Source organism: Osmia lignaria, chromosome 5 (genome assembly GCF_051020975.1).
Source record: "Osmia lignaria lignaria isolate PbOS001 chromosome 5, iyOsmLign1, whole genome shotgun sequence".
NCBI classification, from domain to species: domain Eukaryota; kingdom Metazoa; phylum Arthropoda; class Insecta; order Hymenoptera; family Megachilidae; genus Osmia; species Osmia lignaria.
The window spans coordinates 11525372-11551142 of NC_135036.1; the positions used below are offsets into that span (position 1 = coordinate 11525372).

At 44.1% G+C, this 25771-nt stretch overlaps 1 protein-coding gene across 2 annotated transcripts in view; it reads right to left on the reverse strand.

Annotated features, from left to right (window-relative positions):
* Positions 1 to 25771, reverse strand: part of ss (aryl hydrocarbon receptor spineless) — an 83473-nt gene that overhangs the window by 11016 nt on the left and 46686 nt on the right. For both annotated transcript variants that reach the window (XM_034325152.2, XM_034325151.2), the window contains exons 3-4: positions 12353 to 12468; positions 3724 to 3813 (exon numbers count right to left, since the gene is read on the reverse strand). In XM_034325152.2, coding sequence (XP_034181043.1) covers positions 3724 to 3813; positions 12353 to 12468 — 206 coding nt within the window. The remainder of the gene's footprint in view (positions 1 to 3723; positions 3814 to 12352; positions 12469 to 25771) is intronic.

A 25771-nucleotide genomic window follows, 5' to 3' on the forward strand; every position in this document is an offset into this window, starting at 1 on the left:
ATGTTTCAGCGAAACCTGAAAGTTCTCCTTGACCACTTTGTTTCCCAGCGTTGGAAATGGCATCGATTCTGTAATCATCATTGCCGGGGGGAAAGAGGTAAGGAGAAGTAGGATAGAGGATGTGGCGAAGGAGAGAGGAAAGGGCGGCGGGTGGTGGAAAAAAAGAAAATAGAGCAAAGGAAGGCGAGGCCTTTCGCATTCTTCGCAGGAATGTAAATCAAGTCTACCAAGGGAGCGGGACCCGCTTCGATGCCGGCGGGGGTGCGCTAGCGTCTCCACTAAATAATTACAAGCTCTTAATTAACGATGAGGGCCGATCGTAAAGCCATCCACGACTCGGCCGCTTCGTCCCGCGGATGCATGTTTCGAGATTATTTAAACGAGCAATGGTAACAAACGTTACCGGACCTTACCGGCGAACCGCCCGTCGCTGGTAACCGGCCGTTCAGTTCCAGGGGAAAAATAAACGTTAGCCAACCTACCGGGAAAATAAAACAGGGAGGGTGGGGTCAACGAATTTTGAACACCTCGTTCGTGAACCTCCGCTGCTCTTTATCCTTTATCTACGTGGGTCAATCAAATACCAACCAAAATTTTGTCAAAATTCATACGCGCAGCAGTTATTTTATCCAAAAATAGCGCGGTGCAATTTGCATACGAATTCGTTAAATAACATAATAATACATTGCACAATAATGATGCGAACGAGCGAGCAAACACTAAATAAGTGTACTCGCGACGACGCGACTCGAAGGCGTCGATATAATTCCATAAATCACGCGTCGTCGGAATAAATCACGTATTAATGAAAATTACACGTACGCCCGTGGCCTGGGCTTGATATACGCGGGCCGGTCGTGGACGGGAATAAAATTGGCCGAGCCATGTTGGCGGGGCGGAATAAAGGGCAACGCGGAGCAATTACACGTCCACCGTGTCCCAATGAAGTATGGCCGTGGTGGCGGGGCTGCTCGATTACCACGGAAATCCTGTGTAGAAGGCTTTAATTAAAATTAGAGCAAACCGAACGCTCAGCGGGGTTGCGACTAGACGGCCAGGGAAACCCTGCGCACGCTGCTGAATTCATCGGGAGAGGACCCCATGGTGAACCGAGACACCCGTTTCATCCGCTATGGATACGCTTGAAACTCGCCGAGTTCCTTCTATGTTATCGTTTATTCAAAAAAAAAAATTTTACATTTATAACTTTTTTCAAAATCATATCAGAAACTTATGGTAAATCTTTTATTTCTTACGCTGCCTCCTCGTTTAAGTTGGTTAATTTTATCCAACAAGCAGCGAATCGACTCTATCAGGGCCAATTAAACCGCGTGCCAACTCTCTGAACAATCCCCTTTATCCACCCCTTTATTCTAGCCCTCGTTTTTAGCTATACGATGCTTTTTCTTCGGCTGCTTTCTCGCGTGAGATACGGAACTAAAGAGACCAGAATCATGGCTCGTGAATTACCACGAGGTACGTAGCAAGCCGACGCTGTCATTACTCGGTTTTTTCCCCTATTTTAACGGGGGTTGGGAGAGGGAGCCACGCTTTCCGCGGGAGTTACAGGGCCGTGTAATCGCGTCATCCGAAACGCCCCGCGATTACGTCGGCTCGGATACACGGTCATCGAGTCAGGAAATCATCGAGCCGCGAGCAATGTCTCTTTACAATGTGTGCAACAACGTATCGTGTTTGCGTGTCTCGTCGTCTTTCAATGGTCGCTACATGGTGCGAATTATCCGAGCCGTACCTTTTCCACGATCGTCTACTCTTCGATGGAAGTCGAATATTAAGCTTTAACCCTCGAGCAACCGACTGTAGGGTTAATTTTCACTCATACACGAATGTTCATCGCGTCAAAAGCCTCGAATTAAATTGGTAAAAAAAGATTGTGGGGGTAAAGTCTAAGGCTTTCTTGTTTATTCATCGATAAAACGTAATGGAACGATATTAAAAGCGGCATGGCAAAAGGAAGGAGTGTGATTAAAAGAAAATTCACCGCCGAGGAAATCATTGCGTCGCTTATTAGTCGCGATACACTTTGTTCCTCTTAAATATACCCTAATCGGAACGAAAAATCATCGTTCCCTGGGTATCGTGACGTGTGTGTGAACCGTTTGCGTGTCTGGTTACGTCTCAATGAAACTCGACCAAAGGAATTATTCCTGCCAACTAGCTGCCTGCTTTTCCTTCCTTAATATAAACAAATTATCCATTTAATGAGGGTAAGAAACTTTGGTTACCGGGAAATTGGTAAGCATGAGAAGGGAAGTAAGGAAAGCCTGATGATTGCAAGCGATCGCTCATCAAAATTTCTATAGAAGTAACACGAAACTGTAACGCGTTTCTCCCTTTGTCTAGAGAAACGGGAGGATCATCGAATCGGAAAATCATCATCCGTCGTTTCCTGCAATTACATCTCCTATATGCACAAAAGCGTGTTCGCGTGCGTTTCTGGCGTACAGTCATCGTGTGGTCGGGAAATCATCATCCGTCATTTTTTTCCGCGTTCTTCTTTTTTTTTTTTTTCTATATCCTTTTTCTCCCTGTGGTTTTTACGCGATGTGCCATACTCGCGTGCGTGCTTACTCGCTCAGCTTGCTCGCTTGGCCGTGCGTGCAGATCGCATTTCGGTGTGTTCACCGGGGGTTGAACGATATCGCTCTGTTCCGGATAGAAAGGCAAATGGCTTTTTCTTCGTTTAATCCGCCTTCTTTCCTGATTTCACGAGCCTTATTTACCCCTCACGCTCGTTATTCTCCGACTGTCAACCGCTGGAACGCTTCGTTACCGTTCTTTGCGATTTTCGAAAGGCTCGTTTACTCGCGAGGGCCTTTTTTTCATTCGCTTAATACCCCTTACCTCGGACATTTTATTTTTATTCAACCGTTGCACGCATCGAAATTGATTATTAACAGCTTCTGCCCTTATACGAGAGGATTTTCTAATTGAACGCTTAAATTATAAAATAGCTTGTTAGGTGTAGATTGCAAATTGAGTCTCAGTGAAGAAACCTAAAGTTAAATCTAGAGACAAGTAACGATACTTGATGAAAGGTTATAGAAAATTGTATGATCTTTTGTGTCCGTACAATCCATTGGAATGGTAAATGAGAGGGTATAAGATGGATGATTACAGGTGACGCATGATGACTTTACATTCGATTCAATTGTAAACAGCGTCTAAAGAGATTAAGAAAAGAAGAAGAAACTCGGTGAAAAATATGAAAATTTATAACCTAATCCGTGAAAGAGTGGATCAAGCACGATGATCGTTCATTCGCGTTGAAAAATGCATGTCCTTGCGTAAAAGTGACACGCGTAGAACAAAGTTGACGGGTCTGGCGTGACCTGCGAGTGTTGGGTGTGGATACAATACAGTCAAAGATAAAACAACGCTATGGGTGTAGGTACTGTGCTTGAAATTACACGGTAACAAGAATACCCCGGGAAAAAATGAAATCGTTTCGTACGATAAACATATTGTCTTCGATAATGTGGTACCATGAAATTGCCTGAAAGACACGACTTTCGATACCTACTTAACGCGTATCGTCCTGTGTGAAATTGAAGGTTTGCGACAGATGTTTGAAAAGAGGGTGACAATTTCTAAAAACTATAATTATGGTATACTGTGTTCTTGTTTTACACTTTCTCTATTTCACTTGAAAATTAAAGTGAAAATGATTATTGGTGATTGAAAGGTAGAAATTGATTGTACCTGATGGAAGCCAAGGTAACTTTCTATGCTGTGGGTGGCGAAGAACACTTCCCCGTCGCAAGTCAGTATGAGCAGGAACCCGTTCAGCGCCTGAAACAAATTTCCTGTGTCATTATGTTTATATTTCAAGCATGCAAAAATATATAAATTTAACTCGAATCATTTGAAGGAAAACATAAAATTGGTTTCACTTCAAAAAACGAAGGATAGACGAAAGAAAAACGTTCCGGAAAGTTTCCCCATTTATCGATGCGCCGATATAGTAGCTTTCGAATACCAAAACGAGGTGGAAACTCGAACGGCCGTATCGAGGCCCGAAATATCTGTCCTAGTTTAAACGTTCTAGCTATACGTCGACGCGGGGGAGTCGTTTAAACGGCCGTCTAACCGCCTGTTTCGAGCTAAATGTGTATTGTTTTGTTTTATTCCGAGCCGTTGCCGTAGGTGCCGGTACCAGGTACGTCGAACAGATTGTATATCGTCCTGAAATATAAAGAGTCGATTTTGCACCAATCTCCTGATGTTTGAAATAATTCAAAATTGAAATCTGCAACTTGACGCTTAAGTATTGAAAATAAATCCTAAACCTTCTAAAGCTACCCTATGACTTCGGACACCATAGAAGAAAGGGCTAGGGGATGGATATCGAAGGGATCGCATGCGCGACGGATGCTGCGATTTGATTGGTTAATCCAGAGGGTGGGTTTCTCTCGGTCGGTCGCGTCAATACGGATCCGTGTGGAGGGTGAGTTTCCCCGAGCTTCAATCGAACCCCTGTACCACGAATATAAGCTGTAATAGGATTTTCCTACTGCCTGCCTTCCTTCCTTCCTTCGATCCTTCCCTTCGAAATGGCCGACATGGCCATTTCTATAAAACCAACAAACCCCGCGGGATTCCGTCTAATCACTGCGATTCCATTTCAATTCAGTAGAATTAATAACAAAAAGAAAGGAAACCTGAAAAGCAATATAAATGTTAATAAATGTTTAATATTTAGCGGTTGTTTAGGCAGAGAATCGTTCGTTCTCAAAGGGTTAATCATCTTGCATACAATCAGTGCAGCGTGAAGAAGGAGAAAAGCAAAAGAAGAATTTGATATTCTATCCCAGAGCTTCCGCTCAATGTCTGCGCAAATCAGATAACGGAGAGGATCGAGGAAGTGGATCAGCGAAGAATGAAAACGAAATAACAGAAGAAAATCAATGGATTTTTATTTCTCGCGTGAGCCTGACCAACAGCAAATCAGTCGCGTGCCGGTTACGAGTACTCGCGTGTTCCGTCCAAGCGTGAACTTCTAATACCCCTTCATCCTCACCTTGACTCTCGTGTATTAGCAGGTCGCCAATAATACTTCACGCACGAAATCTTTTCATTTTCTTTGCTCATGCAAGTAGAAGTCACGGGCACGAGTTTGACCGGCTGGCATGCAGATCCTAGAAATAACTACGATCGGAATTACACCTCTCTGGATATTATTGCTGCACTCCTCTGTGCAATTTTCCATCTAACTCGTTCCTCGCTCGTGCGCATTGTTAACACTTTACAAGCCGTATAGGCTTATCGAGCGCTTATCTTCAACCGAGGGCTACTGTGTTCGATTGCGTGGAACATAAGCAATATATCACTGCATTAACAATTCAACATTTCAGAATTGAGTGCTATTGAGCCCTGCTGTCGATTGACACCGAATTGAAAATGTAAAATCGAGTACTTCTTGGTTGAGTATTTAGAAAATTTCCAGGTCAAGCTCTCCTAGCCAAACGCAAAACGCTGACACGAATGCAAATGTAAAGAAAGAAAGAACATGATAAGCGACTGATATGCGCTACGATTAAAGTGTAGCTCGAAAAATTAAGAAACAAGCTACGTGTGCACAGAGTTAACACTGTAGCTAAGTCAAAATAATAAAACAGCTATAAATTCAGACTGTAAAATGGCACGCGAGTTTCGTGCTATCAATTCGCGAGTGGCTGGCCAAGTGGCGGTCAAGAAACACGATATCCTTGCTCTGTTAACTTTGTTCCCTAATTTTTTTTTTCTTTCCAACTACTTCAAAGGATCTGCAGCACAACAGATAGAATATTTTAAACATATTCTAATCAAAAATTTACAAGTCCTATGTCCACGTATTAAAATCAATTTTCATTTGAATACGAGATGATTTAAAATATTTTCACTAACTTATGATAAATGAATTCTCACAACAGCTGCTTGTATTTAATAGGCTTTCTATTATGAAGACAAGTACTGCAGCAATAAATCAGATTAAAAAATAAGATAACAGTACTACTAATTGCAGCATTAATCCGGTTATTCTTGTAAATTTTAATGAATTCCTGCGGGATGTTATAAAAGAAAAGAAATGTACATAAATCAGATAATCGACGTACGTTTCTGTACTGCGGTTGGAATTTCATTAATACAAATAGAACAAGACCTTTTATTCCGCTAAGATTGCGTTTACATGTACTAGATGCAATTACAGAGCAATTTAATGAAGATATAATTCACTATTACACGTCAGCAATTATCCTGTCCCATTCCTACACACTTGCGTATTTTATTTTACCTATTGTTACCTTTACTGTAAGTACGATGCCTTTTCAATCCTTAAAATTTGAGGAATCTTTTAATATCTAGACGAACGACGAGCTTCAACGGGGTGGAAGTAGAATCCCTGTTTTTCTCGTCTCGCGTGCAACTGAAAGGGGTGCGTGCCTCATCAGCTGCGACAGCTTCACCAGCTGCAACTTTGTCGTTCGTTCGTGCGTACGTAGCTGATAAGGGACTCTTTCGTCACGGCACGAACGGTTACGGAGCAATAATTTTATGAATTTATCGCTTTTCGTGTGCCCTGTCGCCTGCCGTTGTGATTACTTTCCGGACTTTTCGTTAATTAAGTCGCCAGCTACGACGTGTGCCGTCTTTCAATGGGCCCGGCCGTCTTAATTGCACGCGTACTGTGTTAACGAACAACACCTCGAACACCGTCTCCCGTAAAATGAACCCTTTTTAATGAAAATTAGCCTGCATCTGCAGCTGTTAACGCGCCTATCTTTTTCTTCTGTCTAACTAAGTATAAGGTAGAGGATACTTGACAAATGAGATTTTTAATCCTACAAATACTTTGAAAAATCGCAAAGCAGATTATCTTATCGGTCAAGAAATAAAAGAGGAACTTGACCTAAGTAACTTAACCGGTATCCGTAAATAAAAATTTCAACACCTGTACAGAAGAACGCGAAAGAAGCAACTCTGTATCACTGCTACGGAGCAGATGCCGATGCGATTAATCATTCACCGCCATAAAACATTTTCGACTTTTACCGGTTGACGTTTCCCGGAAATTCACCGTCTAAGAGTTTCAGGATGCGAAAACGAGAAAAAAGAAAAGGATACCGGGAGATTTCTTGGTCGAGCCAGGTCCCATTATTTCGTGAGCTGTTATTTTTGCAAGTTCGCCCAAGCCACCCCCGTGGTGTTTGTAATTAATTACACCGAAGCATGAAACCATCGAGCAGACTGTTATCGTCGTTATTATTGTTTCATGCGTCTTATCGTTTAGATATTTTAGCTGGAAGATCATTTTTTTAATGCTGATTTTGGACGGTGAAACGAGTGATTGATAATCGTCGGTGGAGATCAGTTAGTCTGGTGTCTAACACTTTGTAGGTCGCGTTTTTCCTTTTTTAAACTTTCTGCTGATTCCAGCTTTCTGCTGGATTAATAAATTTTTTAAACCCCAGGTTTCGTTTTGTTTTTGTTGCGTTTGTTAGTTCTTCCTGCTCTCCTTGTAATTCTTGGATTATTAATCAAATTTTCAAGATTAATACCTAACTATTTCAAGGTGATTAAAATTCGAAACGTGATTATTCGAGGCAAAGATTCCAGTGTCCTAACAATATGGACGGTTTCAGGTAAGAGGAAAGTTGGCGATACGTAAGGCGCAAAAGGGGGTGGTATCTAAGGGAGGAAAGGAGCACGCGATCAATACGGGAAGGACTAGCGGTGCCAGACCAAGGCGAGCCCCGTCGACCACCAACCTAACCTCATATCATCCTATCCCATCCCATGAGCCCACCTAACCTACACTTACCTTTGACTCAGCCCGTGTCTCACTGACTCACTACACTTCGACGATCGCCTCGTTTTCCCTTGCGCCCGACTTCCGGTTATCAGTCTTAACCACCGTTACCCTATGAAGGAACGCAATCACGGGCCAGAAATTGCACTTTCGATCCTGCTCTAGGGGGTGGAAGAGAATGTGCCTTTCAAATAATTCCTTTCATTCGAATTCATTCGAATATTTCATCAATTTTATCGTTTTCTTCGAAAGGATTGATTTTTCTTTTAATTGCTCTGCAAAATTAAACGTTCTACCTACCTCTTTTCTTCCGTCCACTACCTATTAGGTAAACGACGAATTACATAATTAATGACACACGAAATAATTAACGAGGCGGCAGCCGCATTCGCGATATCTTAAAAAGCAGGTCCGATACGAAAATAAAAGATCGCTTAATCGCCGACAGGCTGCCACTTTGCTGACGGCGCAGGTTCACCTTTTTCCAGCTTCGACACCTGCCTCTGTGGCTGTAGCGAATCACTCGGCCTCTTCTCGTGCGACCGTTTCCGATCACCAATGCAGATTACTGGCTATCTTGTTTGATTAATCACGATACCACGTTTACGATGCTCCCAACAACGATTGCGATAGCCTCTTGTCGTTCCTCCGTACGATTCTTTTGCTTTATTGACGAAACGAATGATGTGCAAAGTGTAATTTCTACACTTCTTAAAATCACTCGATCTATGTACATTCAAAATGACTGCTTCTTGAAAATATCACAAGCCTCGAGCAACAGAAATGATTTTAATCGGAAATATTTGAAGAAAGACTGTTCGAAGGATATCGAAGACTGCTCCACGCAAACGATTCACCGTCGACTTGAGCAGCAGATTCAACCTCCTTACTTGTTGCTGATGCTTGCATGTCTGCCTCCTGGCTGATTGCTCAACTTCGTCCTGGCTGTTTTCCTGTCGTTGAACCTATACTGAATTCTCGATCACGAGGAGGTACAAGGCGAGCCTCCGTATAACTCGAGGCTTCAACTTTGAATCGGTAAGTACCGATCAGAATTGAACTACAACACGCATGTACATATTAAGTTGTTACATATCGGATGATCGGTTTTCAAGCACAACAAGTCTGAGACCATTTGATGAAATAAAAGTACCAGAAAATAACATGTGTTTTATGTCCATTTGTATGCGTATCAAATTGAAGCAAAATGAATGTGAAAATTTTGGTTGCTCGTCGAAAAATGAAAATTATATCCAATTTTATGTAACTGTGTGCGCATATACTGGTAGTGGAGTATAGTAAGAGAGGTAGCAGGAAGAAAAATAGCTTGGTTATGATTACGGGTTACCGGTGGCGGGGGTTGTTCCTGACCACGACCCTCTTTTACCGCTACTGCGGTGTGGCTGGCGTATTAATGCGATACACGATAGCCTGCTGGCTATTAAATAAAAAATACGAGAGGAAAATGGCTGCTTTCGCGGCGATACGTCACCGAGAGGCGTGATTTCTACCGAAGCCCGACGAAAAATCGCTTCGATTCCTTTACTACGTACAGTAAAAATAGCTTCGCGAGACTTTGCTAAATTTTGTCAGCGGTTCCACGTGCTGACGCACCGATGCACGATTCTTTGAAATCATTTTCACTCACTTAAAAAAGATAAGATACATATTTAATTATTTGAAATATGACTGATATTTTTTCGTTACTTTCTCTGCACCTTACCATGCACCCACCGATCACGATTCATCAGGTTCTAATTTTTCTTGGCAACGATGCCGCGTAAGGAACTGATATCCAATTTCGTCCAAACACAAACTCATTGATTTCATTAATCAGCCAAGTCGATGGAAGTAAGGGGTAGAAAGAAAAAGAAGGGAGGAAGAAGAAGGAAGCATGGTGTTTTCTTTTCTTAAGGTCGCATCATTCACTGGTCGCGGTGTCGAGGAAAGTATGTTGGAGTTTCATAAAGGAAAGCCGAGAGGAGCGCAGTTCTCGACGGGGGGTCGCGTATCGTGCGTTTGCTCGGGGTGATAATTTGCAAGAGATGGCAGAAATGGATTGGCAAAGTATGTTCTTCTCGCCGATTGAAAAATCCCCCTTGGGACCCGTGCAACCGTTCGCGTACACGCGTGTTTTATTAGTTTATCCCGACGATTTCAACCTGTTCCATGGACCGGCGGCCCTTCTCGCTTGATTAATGCTGATACGACCGTGTTCCACCGCGATAAAAACGAGAAACCCGAGATACCCGCCGCCTAATATTATTGTTAACGAACGAGGATGGATGGAGGAGCGGTGAAATCAACGTCAGATACCGGAAACCGAGAAAAAAAATTTACAATTCACCGGTTACACAGTGCTTACTCGCGAAATCATAAATCTCCCCAAATTCTTCTCGTCGCAGACTATTATAGTTTCATCAACTCCAAAATTTCAAAGCTCGCGAAGCTTTTATATTCCCAGTTTCATAAATCTAGCAACAAAATACGATAAACGGGTATTATATCGATTAAATGATCGCGTGACGCTTTAGATACAAGTATTAATAAGTAATTGTTCATCAAGATCGCTCGTAAAGATATAGCAACGGCTCGTTAAATACTTAACTCGCTCAATTCATTAGAAGATCACCGGGAGGGAAAGTATAGATCTAATTCGCGTACAAGGTCGAAAATCGACGGATTTACAGTTGTGTTTAGAAAACGTTGGAGAAACGAGTGTTATTTTCTTAGCCGCGAGAATGGCCCGAAAGTGTTGGAAAACGCTTGTTAACTGTCTCGAGTTAGGAAACCTTTGCACGAGTAATGTATCCGCGTGCCGTTGAGAAAATCGTAAGTATTTAAGCAGGAAAGTATCTCTTTGCACGCTATCTGCGAAAGCTGTATAGATCTCTATCTGCGAAATTGCCTTAAATATTCCGGCAAAAACCTAGCGTGGATCATGGCTTTCGTTTGCGTAAACTATGCAACGATAAATGATAATTCTTTTCATCAACCACCCCCCAGACACCATTATTCCCGACAATAATTTCTTTAATTCTATTTGATCGTTTGAAGAAGGAGAATCTGCACCCCTATACTGGACGCAAGAGGACGAAGAAGAGGAGAAGCGTTTTAATATAGATTCAATTAATTCGAAGAAACGATGTCCTTAAAGAGAAAGAGGGGGAGTATAAAAATTCGATCGGTCAGCCGTAATTTCGAGAGTGTCTGGTGGTGGCGGTCGGCTTGTCATAAACCGGATTTACTGTCGGGCTTCGTAAACTTTATGAGGATCGGCAAAACGGCGTATAACGTGGGCATCGCGGGTAGAAACCATGAGGCCAGCACAGTCGGCAGGGGGGAGAGACGAAAGGCGTAGGAGGCCGAGGGAAGTCCTCGGGAAGTACTCGGGAAGAGACAGGTTCAAGGAACTCCGCGAATTATAGAAAATACGAGGCCTGCCCTTACGCTACCAGACTACGAGTATGTATAACTCCAATGGTCCAGCATCAACTTGGTTGACCACATTGACCAAGTGGTCGCGAAAAATGGCAGGTCTCGCATTCCTGGCTGTCAGAAGGTCCCGTCCAGGAATCAGCTCGCGGCACGAGCTACGTAACGCAATTAACGAGCGAGCAATTAATAACCAGCCGTTATAGACACTGGCAGGAATCGTTCGATCGCATGGAATCGCGGGGTACACCGCTTCGTACGTACGCCCAGCGTATCGTTTCCCCTCTACCATCGCCGTCTAACCCTCTTACCCCCACCATTGTCCTTTTGCTGAACCCCCTACCAACAAACCCTCACCCTCGCTCTGTTTCTCCCGTGTGTGCAGCTAAAACGCAGGAAAGGGAACGTAATAGCCTCGCATGATACACCGCCATTAATCCGTGTATATACCCTTCCATACTTTGGAGGAATAGACACCTCGTACGCCTCGGTTTCATAGCCGGTTCATCAGCCGGATATCTCTCCCCGCTAGCTCTCCTTCGCCTCTTCCTGTCTTTTCCTCTCACTCGCGATGATTTAATTTCGTCCAGTTCCCTTCTTCCATACCTACACATTCCCTCGGTTACAGCTTCTCTGTATCACCTCTCTGGGAAATCTTGGATTCAGGATTTCGGATTGTTCATTGCATTCAGAGAAACTCTATCGACGAAAGTATGTACGCAAGAAGGAACACTCCTTGTTACCATCAAACTAATTTGCAACGCTCCATTTGCACATAATCATTAATAAATTCAGACCGACTGCTGCTTACCTATATACCGTCATGATTCATCCTGCATATTATGTCGATTAAACCTGGGTGCATCAAGGTATATTGATGCAACCAATTAGGCTATAGTTCCAAGAATGGATAAATATTAATAATATCGCTCGAGACAGGCGGTTTGATAGAACACCGGTTACTCTTCGCTTCAATCAGAAAGTATCCTTCGTTTTCCGTTTCCCTATTCATTCATCCCGCATCTCTTCCACCACCCACTCACTCGTAACGCAACTTCTTAATTGTCTACCGATTTGGAAGATACCTTTCTTGTTTCAGATACTTACCTGTAGGAACATTTCGCCGTCGAGATGGTGATGATCGTACGCAAAAGCGGCCAACTCCCTCGCTCTGTAGTGCGAATCGTGGTGCGAATTTTCTTCTTTGTCTTTGTGCATCACCACTGTAACAGAAATGAAATATCACGTTAGAGTATTCCTCGCGCTACTGTGCTGTTAAAAGTTTCACTTCAGAAAGAAACAAAGGACTTGGGTGGTTGTTTGTGGAACCGAAACGAAATGACACCACTTCATTATTATTATTATTTAAACGCCGCGATCCTGTTTGGTACGTTTAGCAATTATGGTTCGCATATAAAGCAGAGGAAAGGCAGGTGTAACTGCGACAGATCAACGGCTTATTATAGGGCTTAAGAGGAAGTGTCGCTCACATCCTGTCACGTATTGCCGGATCTCCTCGAAATGGTTCTCCATTAATCTCCTTCCGTCGTTTGATACTTTCGCCGTTCGGATGGCTTCTTCCTTTTTCGTTTTGCTCGCGCGGAAAGGATTCGATTCGACCGCCGCGACGATGGGATTATAGGGACACAGATAACGGGTACTCTTCGACGCTGCAAACCGTCCGTTTCTTTCATGCGGAAGAATTCGATTTGAGATGATAAAGAAGGGTGCGAAGAAGCTTGGTCCTTCTTTTCTTTTTTTCATTTCTTTTTTGCTTGTCTTTGCGATAACGAGGGATATATGAGATCGCGATTAACGAACGATGAAAAAAAAAAAAATGAAATTCTTTGAAAAGAAGGAAACCGAGTGCTTGTAAGTTAGGTAATTGTTAAAGATAGATGAACAACATCCGCTTGGAAGTGTGATCAACATCGAGGGTCCGAGGTCGACACACGATTTTCGTATCATTTACACGAAGAAACCGATCGCGGCCGGATAAAATACGATATTTCAGGAGTTCCAGGCCGAGGTGAAGTGAAAGCACCGGTGTCACCGGTTGCCAGACCGTACGAATAAGAGCAAGACCACCTCTGCGAGTTTTACGAGCAACAGAGTCGATCGAGCCCGTGAGCTGACGCGACGATGCGTTTCGAAAGTGAACAACCTCTTGAAGAGCATTTAACGTCGAAGGGCATCGATGCGTGCATGAAAGATGCGCGACTTTGCCGACGGCCTCTCATAAAAAAAGCCGCACGCAATACTCTTCTCTGTGTCGAGCACGCGTGTGCCACGCGACCCTTCGGGCCAGTTTTCATCCAACAAATTCTTCGACCAACTTGTCTACCTTCTCTTTTACCCATCGCTCTTTCGATAGCTGATAAAATTAGACGAAAGAGAAAAATTTAGAATCGATCGTTTCGAGTCATCCCGGTGGAAATCAGGGAATCGGTAAACGATGTTTGCGGAAACAAGAGGTCATCGGTCGAGGAAACATTAACCACGGTCGTTTGATTCAGCGACGAGATGGGCGAGATGGGCGAGATGGTCGAAAGGGCATTGAAAATCGAATTGTCCAGGGGGTTAAACAAGCCTGGTGGAAGTTGGTATGCTGCGGTACGGTCATCCTAATGGGCTCCTGTCCCAGAGGGTCGCGTGGCAGAACGCGGTCGCTTCACGACATTGCGTGCCACTATTTACGAGCCAACAACCTCCGTCTTGCTCATCCTTCCTGCACGCGTCCTTCAGCCTCGTTCCATCTTTCGAACGCTTTGAATCAACTACCAATCTTCCTTCCTGTTCGATGCAACCTGTTACCAAGCTTCGTTTCCATACAACTCGTTTCAACCGGAAGCTGAAAGCTGTTTTTCGAAGATATTCAGAAATAACCGCAACAAAAGAAACAAGAGACACAGAAGAAGATACGAATCGAGCCATGCAATTTGAACAGCATGAACACGAAGTTACCACGATGCACCGTGAGATCGCCGTTAATAATTGCGCTTCCTCTGGCAAGGTCGACAGACCGGAAGCGATGCAACGAAAACAGGGCATAGGCCAATCGGAACGCGTGAAACAGAGCGATGGCGTACTTGCCTCCATGAACGCGCGAATCTCTGCATGCGTGAAAGTTAACTTCCCGACAAGGGATACAAAGTTTGCCCGTCATCATTGTTTGCTTAACAAATTTATCCCTTCGAAGGTATAACACACTTTCTTGCGCAAAGGTGACAGCCTTTGAATTAGTTAAACGGTTGACTTTTTGGGCGTGGACGTGTGTGTCCATCACTGTCCGACAATGTCTAACATTTTTACGATCACCATGTGTATTGTATTTATCGTTAAACACGATCGAAAAATAGGGAATGAGTGAAATTATTTACTCGTGGAGCCGCGATGCTTAACTGCCTTGTTTCAGGAACTTTAGCGTCGGGTCTTATTTAGATGTGCTACGAGTCCAAATAATGACTCTCATCGGACAGCCTATTCTCTTCGGTTTCCCCTCCATCCCCACGATGACTTGCGTTTCACTCAAGCTCGTCCCGGTTCCTGCTAAGTGAATGGTTAAGTAAGTGATTATCTCCTTGAGCGTATAATCGATCGATGATTAATGGGATCGACGTTGTCGGATGCGGTTTCCAATTAGGAAGCATTCCCGGCGATCATCAGGCCGATATACGCGTGCCGCCGCGCCGGTGCTCTCGATTGTTTCGGTCCACGTGGCTTGGACGGAGTGGGCGCGGTTTCGGTCGATTTTTAATTTAACCCGTCACTTTTGCCGGGTCCTGCCTGTTTGCCGTTTTATTAGTAACGATGAGCTTGTTCCTTCAGGCTTGTGTTGTTTATCCATCTACTAAATAGTAGAAGTCCGCTGGTCAGAATCGGAAAGCCGAAGGATTCTGACGCGAAGCGTATCAGTCTTTTGTTTTTTTTGCGGGACGCAATTAAAACGTTCGAGAAACCCATAGATCCGCGGCCGCGATAAATAACCGGCGAAGAGTATGGCGTAGGAACGGCAGCGAAAGGTCACGGCACGATGGAACGACTGTTGCAGAGGTAATTGGTTCGCGTGGGGAGGAAGAATACGCGATAATTGGCCGGGATAAGGGATTACGAGGTTCCAACCTCGAGAAGCCGAGTGATCGTTGGTTTTTCAGAAAGCTTGCCGGCTCGTCGAAAAACCAAACGAAAGGGTTCACCTGACGAAAAGCACTTTGTCTCGCTTATCGTACCGACCATTCGTTTCCGCGACACAATCGCGAGTTAGACGAGTGTATTAGGAACATTCGTGCCTAATCCTTCATATTCGTTCGTTTCGCTGAAATCTTGACTTTTCCCTTGGTTACCCCACGATTTACGAATTCGAGACAGCAACCCGGTGATCGATCACTGAGCTTTTACTTGAAAATTCGAGTGGTCTTCGTCACGAGAAGGCACTCGTGAATTATTATTATTATCCTAATGGTACATTTCAAACTTGTAGAATAATTTAAATTACTCGTTACGACTTTTAGACTTTCTTTGCCCGTTAAATAAAACATTAGCTTCATGAATATATGAAAATGACTGATTTTTCATAGTTTTAACACGAAATACCATCTAGAGGCGCGATGCGGCGCGGTGCGACGCGGTGCGGCACGACCGCCACCCTTGGGAGTGAACCCTAATCACAGACGACAAATCGACCAGCCAGCAAAAGTACAGATCTGATATCGTAGCCAGAGCCAGACACGCCGACAGTTTTTATCGTGACGACGAGCAACAGCGAGGAAGAGAGTAGTTTCGCAAGCGCTCTTTAGTTGCTTCGTACACAACGACACACAAACGTATCTCGTTGTGTACAGTGACCGTATAAAGTAATCCGTCAGACAGAAGTGGGGTGATAATGCATGAGTGCGGTTGCCCCGCCCTATCCCTGTAACCGCGATAAAATCTCTCATTACGCAACGAAACGGACCCTCTGCCAGCTAGACTGTTATCCTTGGACAGGAACTCTAATAAAGCATACGTATGTGGAAATTTATATTTCGTTTCGGGAGCTTTGCTGTCGCGACCAACCCTCTTTCGCTTCCCTTCGACCGACCGCGTTCACGCCTTTCAACCTCTTTAAAATTCCCTTTTCATTCTTTCGCCAACAGAAAACTTTTTCCTATGATGACACACAGGATTGACATTCGGAGTATGTAGTCGGAAACAAGACTGTGTACTACGTAGTGGTCGCAATTACGAATGATTACACGTGACGGGAGGAAATGTGCACGCTGCACGGCATGCGCGTGTGTCATAAACGCGCGGCTAACGTGCCAATTTGTATCTATTGTTAATTAGCTTGCTAACAGCGAATTATCAGCGAAACATGGATTATCGTGCATCTCTTTCTTTGACACGTTCTCGAAACACATCTACCGATAAAATATTTCAAGGTTGAAAAATGGTGAAATTTTCTGCGAAAAGAGCCCTTGGGTACGAGCACACACGTAAATAATACAAGTGCAGTACTTAATGCCGATGTACTTGTGTCAAGGTGATTTCAGCCGCAATCTCGGACCGGAAACGCGGCGCACACAAACGCAGCCGTCTATCATCATCGTCGTTGTCGTTGTCGTCGTCGTCGTCGTCGTCATCGTTTATCGCGTTGGCCTACAATGCACATTTCTTTTTCCTTGCATCGTGTTGCCTATCGTAAAATTTTTTGCAATCGATCTCTTTGCTACTTCGGTAGGCATTATACTTGAAGAAATAGAAAATTCGAGGGAGGTAAAGTTCGTGTGGTCTGAAAGGCATCGCTCGAAACTCGAAAGGCAAATCACATTATAATTAGCTCGTACAGCTGTAGATAGCAGGGCAAATTGTATTAATGCATTCCGTCGTCTTTATCCGAGACGGGTATATGGTGTCCTATAGCGTAAGGGCAGCTGTCGAGGCATATACTACCCTGCGACACGACATCGTCATTTATCACCGTGCTCGTGGGCTCGTGGGCTCGTGCGGCTTTTCTACATTACCTAATGAGTTTCATAACCGAATTAAATTTTTCGGCCCGTCCAGGTAAAACGTTCAGGCTCGTGCATCGTTAACCAAGCCACGGTATTAAATTCTGCAAGATTAATTTGTATTTCCATTAGTATGGACATGCTCCCTATTGTGAACACACCCCTTTCCACAACCATCCTTTATTATTTTACATAAAACGTTTCTCTGATTTTTTCTTTCATTTAACTGTGTTTCAAATGAATTCGCGATGGACGTGCGAGACAATAACATATTCCTCGAGCTGGTTCGTTCGGAAGCAATGTGCCAATACTCGAAAAATCTGAGCAAACACTCGTTTGGTTCAATTGAACCAAGGGTAATGTACTTTACTTGTCGAGATGGTTCTTTTATTCTTCTTGAAAAAAAAACGACGTTTTACTCACGAAAGAAGGAAAAAGAATATGTTTCTAATCATTTTTTAAACCTATAATAAATTACACTATAAAATTGGATTGGAAGCAACATCTAGTTTCTCGTTAAAATCATTTAGAGTGCACAGTGGAGGGAAGTCATGGATCATTGACGGGAATCCGTGGAAACAGCGTCCCCCCCATGATCGTGGTTCTACCGCTGCGTCTAACTAGAATGGATCGCCATAATTTTTCAGCTAACCGAAACGCACCGGCCTGCAAACGAGCCTGACAAAATACGGAAGGCGGGAATACATTATCTCAGCCATTTGTACCGGTCTCCGTGTTTCCATGTTCCATGTTCCATGGTTTCAGACCATGATTTGTGCTTGTCGTCCGTCGACGCACTTTTCTTCTTCCTTTCTATTTTTTTTTTTTCTTTTTTTTTTCGTTGGCAATTTGAAAATGAAGCTGCAGAATCTTTCTCTTTCATTTCTTTCGCATACTACCGCGAATAAATCAAGCAACTAGCTAGTAGATGAACCTACGTCTCAAGAGAAACATTTGTTCGACAGGGAAGCCGCTAATTGACCGTATTATAATAATTACAGGACGAATGCTGTCTCTCCGCGTCAACCCCAGACCTTCTGTCCCTGATCATCCGGACCGTTTCGCGATCAAGCCCTACCTACGTCATTCTTCTGATTTTATCGAATTTAATTAGCAAACGAACCGTCCAGGCAATGACCGTGACAGGCTCGCTCGTACCAACCGGCGGCGACCATTAAATTTCGATTAATCCGTCTTGCTCTTCCCTCGTGTGCAATTATTTTGTCCCGACCGGGGAAGCTGAATTTTAGCTCGAAACTCAAAGGTGCTTCGGGGCTTGGGTTTGCGGTGAACCTTCTTCTTGATTTAACCATCACGGGACGGGGCTTGGGTAAAGAAACACTTTTGCAACTTTTGAAAATGAAATATTTGAAACACCCCTGTTGGTGTTGCAAGGGTTCATGAAAATGAAAAAAAAAAAAGCACGCTGAAGGAACGAGCATACCGCGTGCAGCAAGCAGCTTGATTCGATTACACAGTTCAAATGAAATTTGTAATTTAATTAGTTTCGTAGTAGCACGAGCCGGACTTTTTGCCTTCTTTGAGAGTTCGCGTGCTGGCTCATACGCGTGAGAGCCAACCACCGTCGGCTGCCGAATTCAAATTAACCCCTGGCTACCTCGTAACAGCAATTTTCTTTTCCCACTCTGTCATTCCTGATAAACCGTACATTACCCTCGAACGTGGAATTTCGTTGGTAACGAACGAAGAGATAACGAAATTAGCTGTATTAATCAGAAAACACGATGCCCCCTCGTGGCCTAATGAAAAGCCGGTTCCCTTTTTTCTATCACCCTTCTTCGCGTAGCTCGATCTTTGATTCATACACTTTTTATATAAAGATATATCAAGAACAGAATGAAATGACCACCGAGCATATTTCTAAGCAGATGTTTCGCCTTCTTAAATCGCACGTAAAGTGCTCTACATTCAGCAGCTGCTTATTTCCTCCGGACTTGTCTCGTCGCGATTTCTAACGAACTTCTAAATTACTGTTTTTGCCTCTTTTTACGATAATATCTGAACGCGATCGTTAGCTCTATCGCGAGAACGTGACGCAAAACAGAGTTGAAACACGGACATAGTTTTAATTGAACCTATTGCAGTAAGAGGAATTTAAAAAATGATATGGAAAAATCTTTGGAACGGAGGATAAATGACTTGGAGAGTAATCGAAATATTGTGTCGAGTGTTCGAGATATCGTTATTTCAACGCCAGTTGACTAGGGTGCTGGGGTTCGGCTGAGGGGTTGCGAGTTATCGCGGGGCTGAATCAGGCGGCAATTAGCGAACGAAGCCGGAAGCGGGCAAACCGTGATACCAGTGAAATTCAAAATTTCATTAATTAATGTCCTCCTGAACGAATAATATCTCTCTCGCTTGTCAACCCTGCGCTTGTTCTGCATATTGAATGGTAGAGTGATATAAAATAAAGAATTCCTTTGAAGAATCGAGTAGAGTGTTAGGAAGAAAACAAGTCTTGTCCCGTGGCTCTAAGACACTGGAAACCTTTCGCGGTGGATCGCAGCATGGACGCGCATCTACAGCTAATCCACTTATGGTATCCGATGTCGAATACACTGTCCGGTGTTCGGTTTCACCGTAAATAACGAGGCGAGCCGGCTAATTCGCAAATCTTCTCAAAGCGCGAAATCCGATGTGAAAGGCATGATCCGCTCGCTTAGGGGCTCGTTCCGCGGATTACCATCGACAACTATACCGTATTTTCACCTGTCATTCTACAACAGTCCTACAGTTTCATTGAACAGGTGGATTATTCTTATTAACGGGTAATCTAATCGTAAGTGAGAAATAATGGATTTCCATAAATGAAAAAATGTTGAAGGAAATTGGCAAAAATTTGGACCGGTTGAAAAAACACGTTTTCTAGCAGAAGCAAAGAGGAGGTGCTGGAACCGATACGAGCGAGGAAAGAATTCATGGGGCGCGTTATCGCGTCATGTCACCATGGGGCTCGTGAATCTCGGTCGGCCAGCGGTTTCCAGCCGGATTCCAACGGGCGAACCGCTCATTAGCATCATAATAACGAGCCCCTATGTCTTTGGGAATGTATTTACGATGCCATCTTGCGCAGTTGATGCGTATTGGTGGCGCGTATATATCCGACACGACGCGACGCGACGCGACGCGCGAAGAAGGTGTAAGGTAACATCACGTTCCTCGATTTCGGACCACCCCGGCACGCCATTGGACTCCGAACGGTCTACAATGATTCCATATCCTTTAAAAGCGGGGTTAGAATTGGCTAACTAGGCTGGAATTACTAGCCTTGCGTTTCACATCAATTTTCCTTCTACGGAAACAAACTTTGCTACTCGATAAACAAGATGATACGATATAGAATCAAGCGGCGACACATCGCTAAAGGATCATTCGTAATAAAATAAAAAGGAGCGATGTTGAACAGGAAAGGTGTAAAATATCATCGTGTTTCTTTGTAGACCACCGTGAAGTGGTTTCAGCCGGCGTTCTTCGACATCACCTGTCCCGAATTACGAACAGCTAACAGAATTCGCGATTACATATTTACATTCCAATTTCTTACGACATTTATTATCCCTGTTAACTTCTTGTCTATCTGTAACAGCGACCAATTTGTAACACTCTCCAGGACGTTGTTTAACATAAATTTCAGACGCGCACCGCTTGCGCTCCGAATATATTCATCTTCGTCAACAAGCAAAGAAACAAAACACTTAAAATCCCATGTTAATTCATCCTTTTTTACCCACTTGAATAATGGTATCGCATAAATGCCGAGCTGAAATTTAGCAAAAGTGAGGCTTTTATAGGACCATGACTCATATTTAAATAGGTATTTAAGTTGAAAAATCGGAACAGAAAGGTCGCTTTTCACTGGAGCAAGCTGGTGCGTGGACATCGACATCGGACTCGATCTCCGCGTGTAGAGAGCAGCTTCGATAATTCCAACCAGGACAGGCTGGCGCACGCGCCTCCGGCCGGAAGTACTTAAATCCATCATGGCGTCCACCGGAAACCGCCTGAGTCACTCGCGTAATCGTACCTCCTCCCGATGTATCGATTTTCCTGGACGCTTCTGCGAGGCCCGCTTCGGCTGACTTCTCTCCCTTTATCTCGGCTCTTTCTGTCTCCTCGCTTATTTCCCAGCGGGGAAACTCTACGTTCACCAGGAAATCGCTTCCGGTTGACGGTAATCTACCATTCTTAGATTTTCAAACGCAAAATTCATGAAAATACGAAGATATGGGAATCGAGAAAATCCAATTCCACTTTTTCACATAAAGGCTCTTAATTCATTGTTATTTAGTTAGGGATGAAATGGGTTGAAAAGAAGACGGATCATGGAAAATAGTGAAGCACGTGATAAGGTAGATTCAGGCAAGATCGAAGGTAAGAATAAGAAAGAGGATAGAAACGAACACACCCCGGTTGCTTTATCGTCAGAATGGAGGGAAGAAGAAGGTACCAGGGTGGTCGTTTCAGGCCACAGGAGATCGATAAAGTCTGCCACCGAGAAGGTTCACCGCAACCCTCCTTCCTCCGCGGCTTAACTCCGCCAGTCGATTGTTCTCTAATCGTAAACTTCTGAAATGGCTCTCGTCCCTAAAAATCGATCTCGTCTGAGCCCCTGGTTCGCGACGCGGAACACAACCCCTGTTATCATTTTCTACCGTCGCCATTATTCGCTGTCTTCAGCAATGTTTCGTACAAATTTCCATTGGTCGTACGCGTTTAAATCATCAATTTATCACCTTCCATCATCAGATTACTGGATTTAATATGTACTTTAAAAAAGCTTCTAATTAACCACGGTCACAAGGAAACCAGTTTTATTTGCAGAGGACGGGGTTAACCCCCGGGGGCTGATTCTACCTGCAGTCGTTTCGTTTCTAGGTCAAAGGACTACCTGCACCCAGGGACTTTCTTTACCGTTTTATTGTCACTTGTTTTCGTCACAAATGGACCATAAAACGGCCATGAATAGGGCAGGTTATTAAGACGCGCGCCTCGCTAAAAACGCCATAAGATGAATTTTACTACTAATGAAGCTGTTAAGCAACCCTCGGAAAAAAAAAATACTCTACGTGGCAGTGAAAAATCCAATTATTCATTGGTTTATTTTTAAGAGAATATTCTTAATTGGGAGTCAAGGGCCTAATCTTGATTGGATTTCTAGCAAAGCGCGGAAATAGGTGACGGAGGATTTTCCCAAACGAATCAACTGGCCAGAAAGATCGAGCTTTTCACTGGTAGCAATGAATTACGGGAAAGCGTTGCGATAAAATCAGCTGAGCATGCAGCGCCACGTGCCGCACGTCCACGGAAAGGGGAATTCCCAAGAAATATAGACCCAACGACAAGGGTCAGCGGCATTTTTAACCAGCGGTTCCCGTTCGTCTCGCCGCACGACGAGATCTATAAATCCTTCGGCGGGATCAAGTCAAGCTGCCTCGCCTAGGGATCAATCGTGGCCCTCGATTGATATTAATGACACCCTTTAACCCCTTGCTTGGCTACCGACTAAGAATCGCTTGTTCGACCGACCGCTCGACGTATACTTCATAAATCATCCTGTTCGATTTCGAAGCCTTTTTAAACTTTAATGAACTACGTTTCCAAACTTTCAGTTATCTATTGAAAAATAAGGACTGATTGACGAAAAATTCGTGTAAATAGAACGGGTCGGGACGGGACGGGACGGGACGGGACGGGACGGTAATCGACATTAGCAGAAATGTATTCATGCCACGAATCGTTCGATGGACATAATGAAATGCGCTGGTAATTACAGAGTATGCTTGGAATCATTCATATTGCATGAGAGCCGAGCAACGGGCAACGCGAGGTGATGCATGCCCCACGCTGTCGCTACATTGAAACACATGTTGCGAATTTCTAATGGCACCGCGTGATGTCAACTTGTTCCTCCTTCGTTTTCTCTTAACGCGGCACACGCCACTCGCCGGATATTCTTAATCTGTTTCTTGATTAAGTACTTGCTTCGAACTTTGTTCCCAACTTTTTCAAGGTATATCCAACCTTTCACATCCCGTATTATTAATCTGTCGCATCTCGTAAGAATCATTAGCCTAAAATGACTTGTTAGTCCGATTAAATTGAAAATGCTTTTGTTTCCGCCACTTTGTCCTTGTCTGTGTCCGCGTACCTGGCACGTGTGCCTTTCTGAAATCGTAACAACGTCCCCCACGACAGCCGTACCTACGGGATACCGCCCTTTTCGTATAATTGCTTTGTTTATCGTCCCCAATCAGGGCGCCGCTATTAGCATATAGCCGAGCCCCGTCTTCCTCCCGACGGTTCCCCTCTTTTTATTTTATTCGACTCTTTTTTTATCCTTATCCCACCTTCCTTATTGTACATCGTACAATACCCTTTGCCTACCCTTCCTTTCCTTTCAGATTTTTCGAGGTTTCACGAAAAATCACGGTTTTCCATAACTCTCACCCCTATTTCCTAATAAGATCATACCGATAGCCACTCTGTCTATCACTGAAACTTGATAGTTTACCAAAGCAAAATTTTTATTCTATTTTAGTTTGATATTGATTCGACATCGCGATAGGTAGACGTTCACATATGCCCTTTGCGATTAATAGTGCCTACTATACATATATGTAAGTGTTTCGCAGTGGAAAGGTTAGACGAGCGTACGGAGCTTCGTTTATTCCTTCTACTTTCGATGGCCAGAACAATTAACATTCTTCATAGCGTGACACGTTTCGTCGCTTCCGACTGTTGCTCGTTTTTTCAACATTTCATCGCCGATTCTTGGGATTTCGTGGCGTCGCGTCGTCCGAATCAATTCCGCGGCCATTGATGCATATTTATAAGTCCAGTTCCATCCGTTCGATACTCGCGATCCTTTCTGTCCGTTCGTTGAATAATTGAGTCGTCCGAAGGTGTTCCGGCCCTTTTAACAATCTCCTTAACATATTCATTTTTATCGCCTTCTTTGATATACGTACTTTTTTCGAACTTTATTATAATTGGAAATTTAAAAGGTGAAAATCTTTTCTGATAGACTTTGAAATAGTAAATGTCAACGTTCGACTGACAATGAATGTTAAACAGTTTGCGATAATGGCTTCTTGACGAGTATAAAGCGTTCTTTTAACGAGACCTTTGATCAGCAATTCAAGGATCGATCAGCAGATGCATAAAGTGAGACATAGGCGGCGGGAATGAAACCGCTTCGATGTGATTCAGCAAGAAGGCACCAGCAAAGTCGAACACAAGGTGTGACGAACGAAAATGACACGGTGAGCTGGTTATCAGGACAGGGTGAGGCGCGATTAGCGCCGCTTTTATTCCCACCAGCTGCGCCGGCAACCCCGTGGAGCTTTAATCGAACTAGAATTGACGCTTGCCTCGCTAAAACTGACCAGGTGATATCCAATAGTTGGGGTTGTAAGGAACAACGTCGAAAGGATTGAAGGGTACTTAGTGATCTATTGAAAAAATTAGCTACAAATTTTTCAAACCACCAAACGAACGAGGTTGCCTCCACCTTTTGTTTAACATACGACATTTTGAAACCAACTGGACAGCCAAATCCGAGCAAGGATGGACGCGTAAATCGTCGTTCGACCCCGTCAATCTATCTTGAAACGAAAAACGTGTACGAGGCACACAGAGTGGTCTGCCACTTTCCAACGAGTGGCGCCCAGGAAACGAATGAACGAACGAACGAACAGGCTCTTTTCAAGAAGGTACAGCCGGAAAAAGAGACTGTTAAGGAAGGAAAGAGAGGTAAAGAGCTCCCTTGGTCGTTGGTCGTCGAGTAAAGGAACCCTTTCATTAAAGGCTGCGCCTGAAGTGAAACGGCCGTGGTGGAATCACGGCCGATGCGATGGAGAAACGCGAACGAGACTCTGGCCCCCTCGATCTGCCAAATGAAAGAGGGCACCGACGGGGATTACGTGATTCGTAGCGGCGATTCGCCATCAGTGTCAGTCTAATGAAGGCCTCTAGGTAACACGAGGCTTCGGAGCCACGACGGGACGCCGCGGTGCGCCGAGACCGACGACCGTGATCGTCTTTCAAGCTACGCACCCCCTTTGAATCGAGCACCGGAATCACCGTGAAACGACCTGTATAACCTGGCCTCTCGCCGCGAGAAGAATGGCGACTGTCAAACCTGGCCGCGATTACGAATCTAGCGAAATCTCGCTCGCTCGCTCTATACGTTCTCAGAATTATCCTTCTTCAATTTTTATTAGATATAGATTTATGGCTTCTCTTTTTATTCGATCAGAAACCTATAAATGTTGTTGATTCTATGCATAACAGGATGCAAACAAGGCCGTCTTCTTTGGCATTCGCGTAATTGCAAGGAAGATCGATCGTCCACGCGTCACCGGTACACGGGTTCCAACTTTAATCATCTTCTCGAACGATTCGATTGCAGGCAATCGGTGAATGGGCGTAGCTGGGTAATAACTCGAGGATCGCGGCGTGTTTTCGACAGAAAAGTGGCGATACTCCTCGTACGCAGCTGTGCTTCATCTTCGAG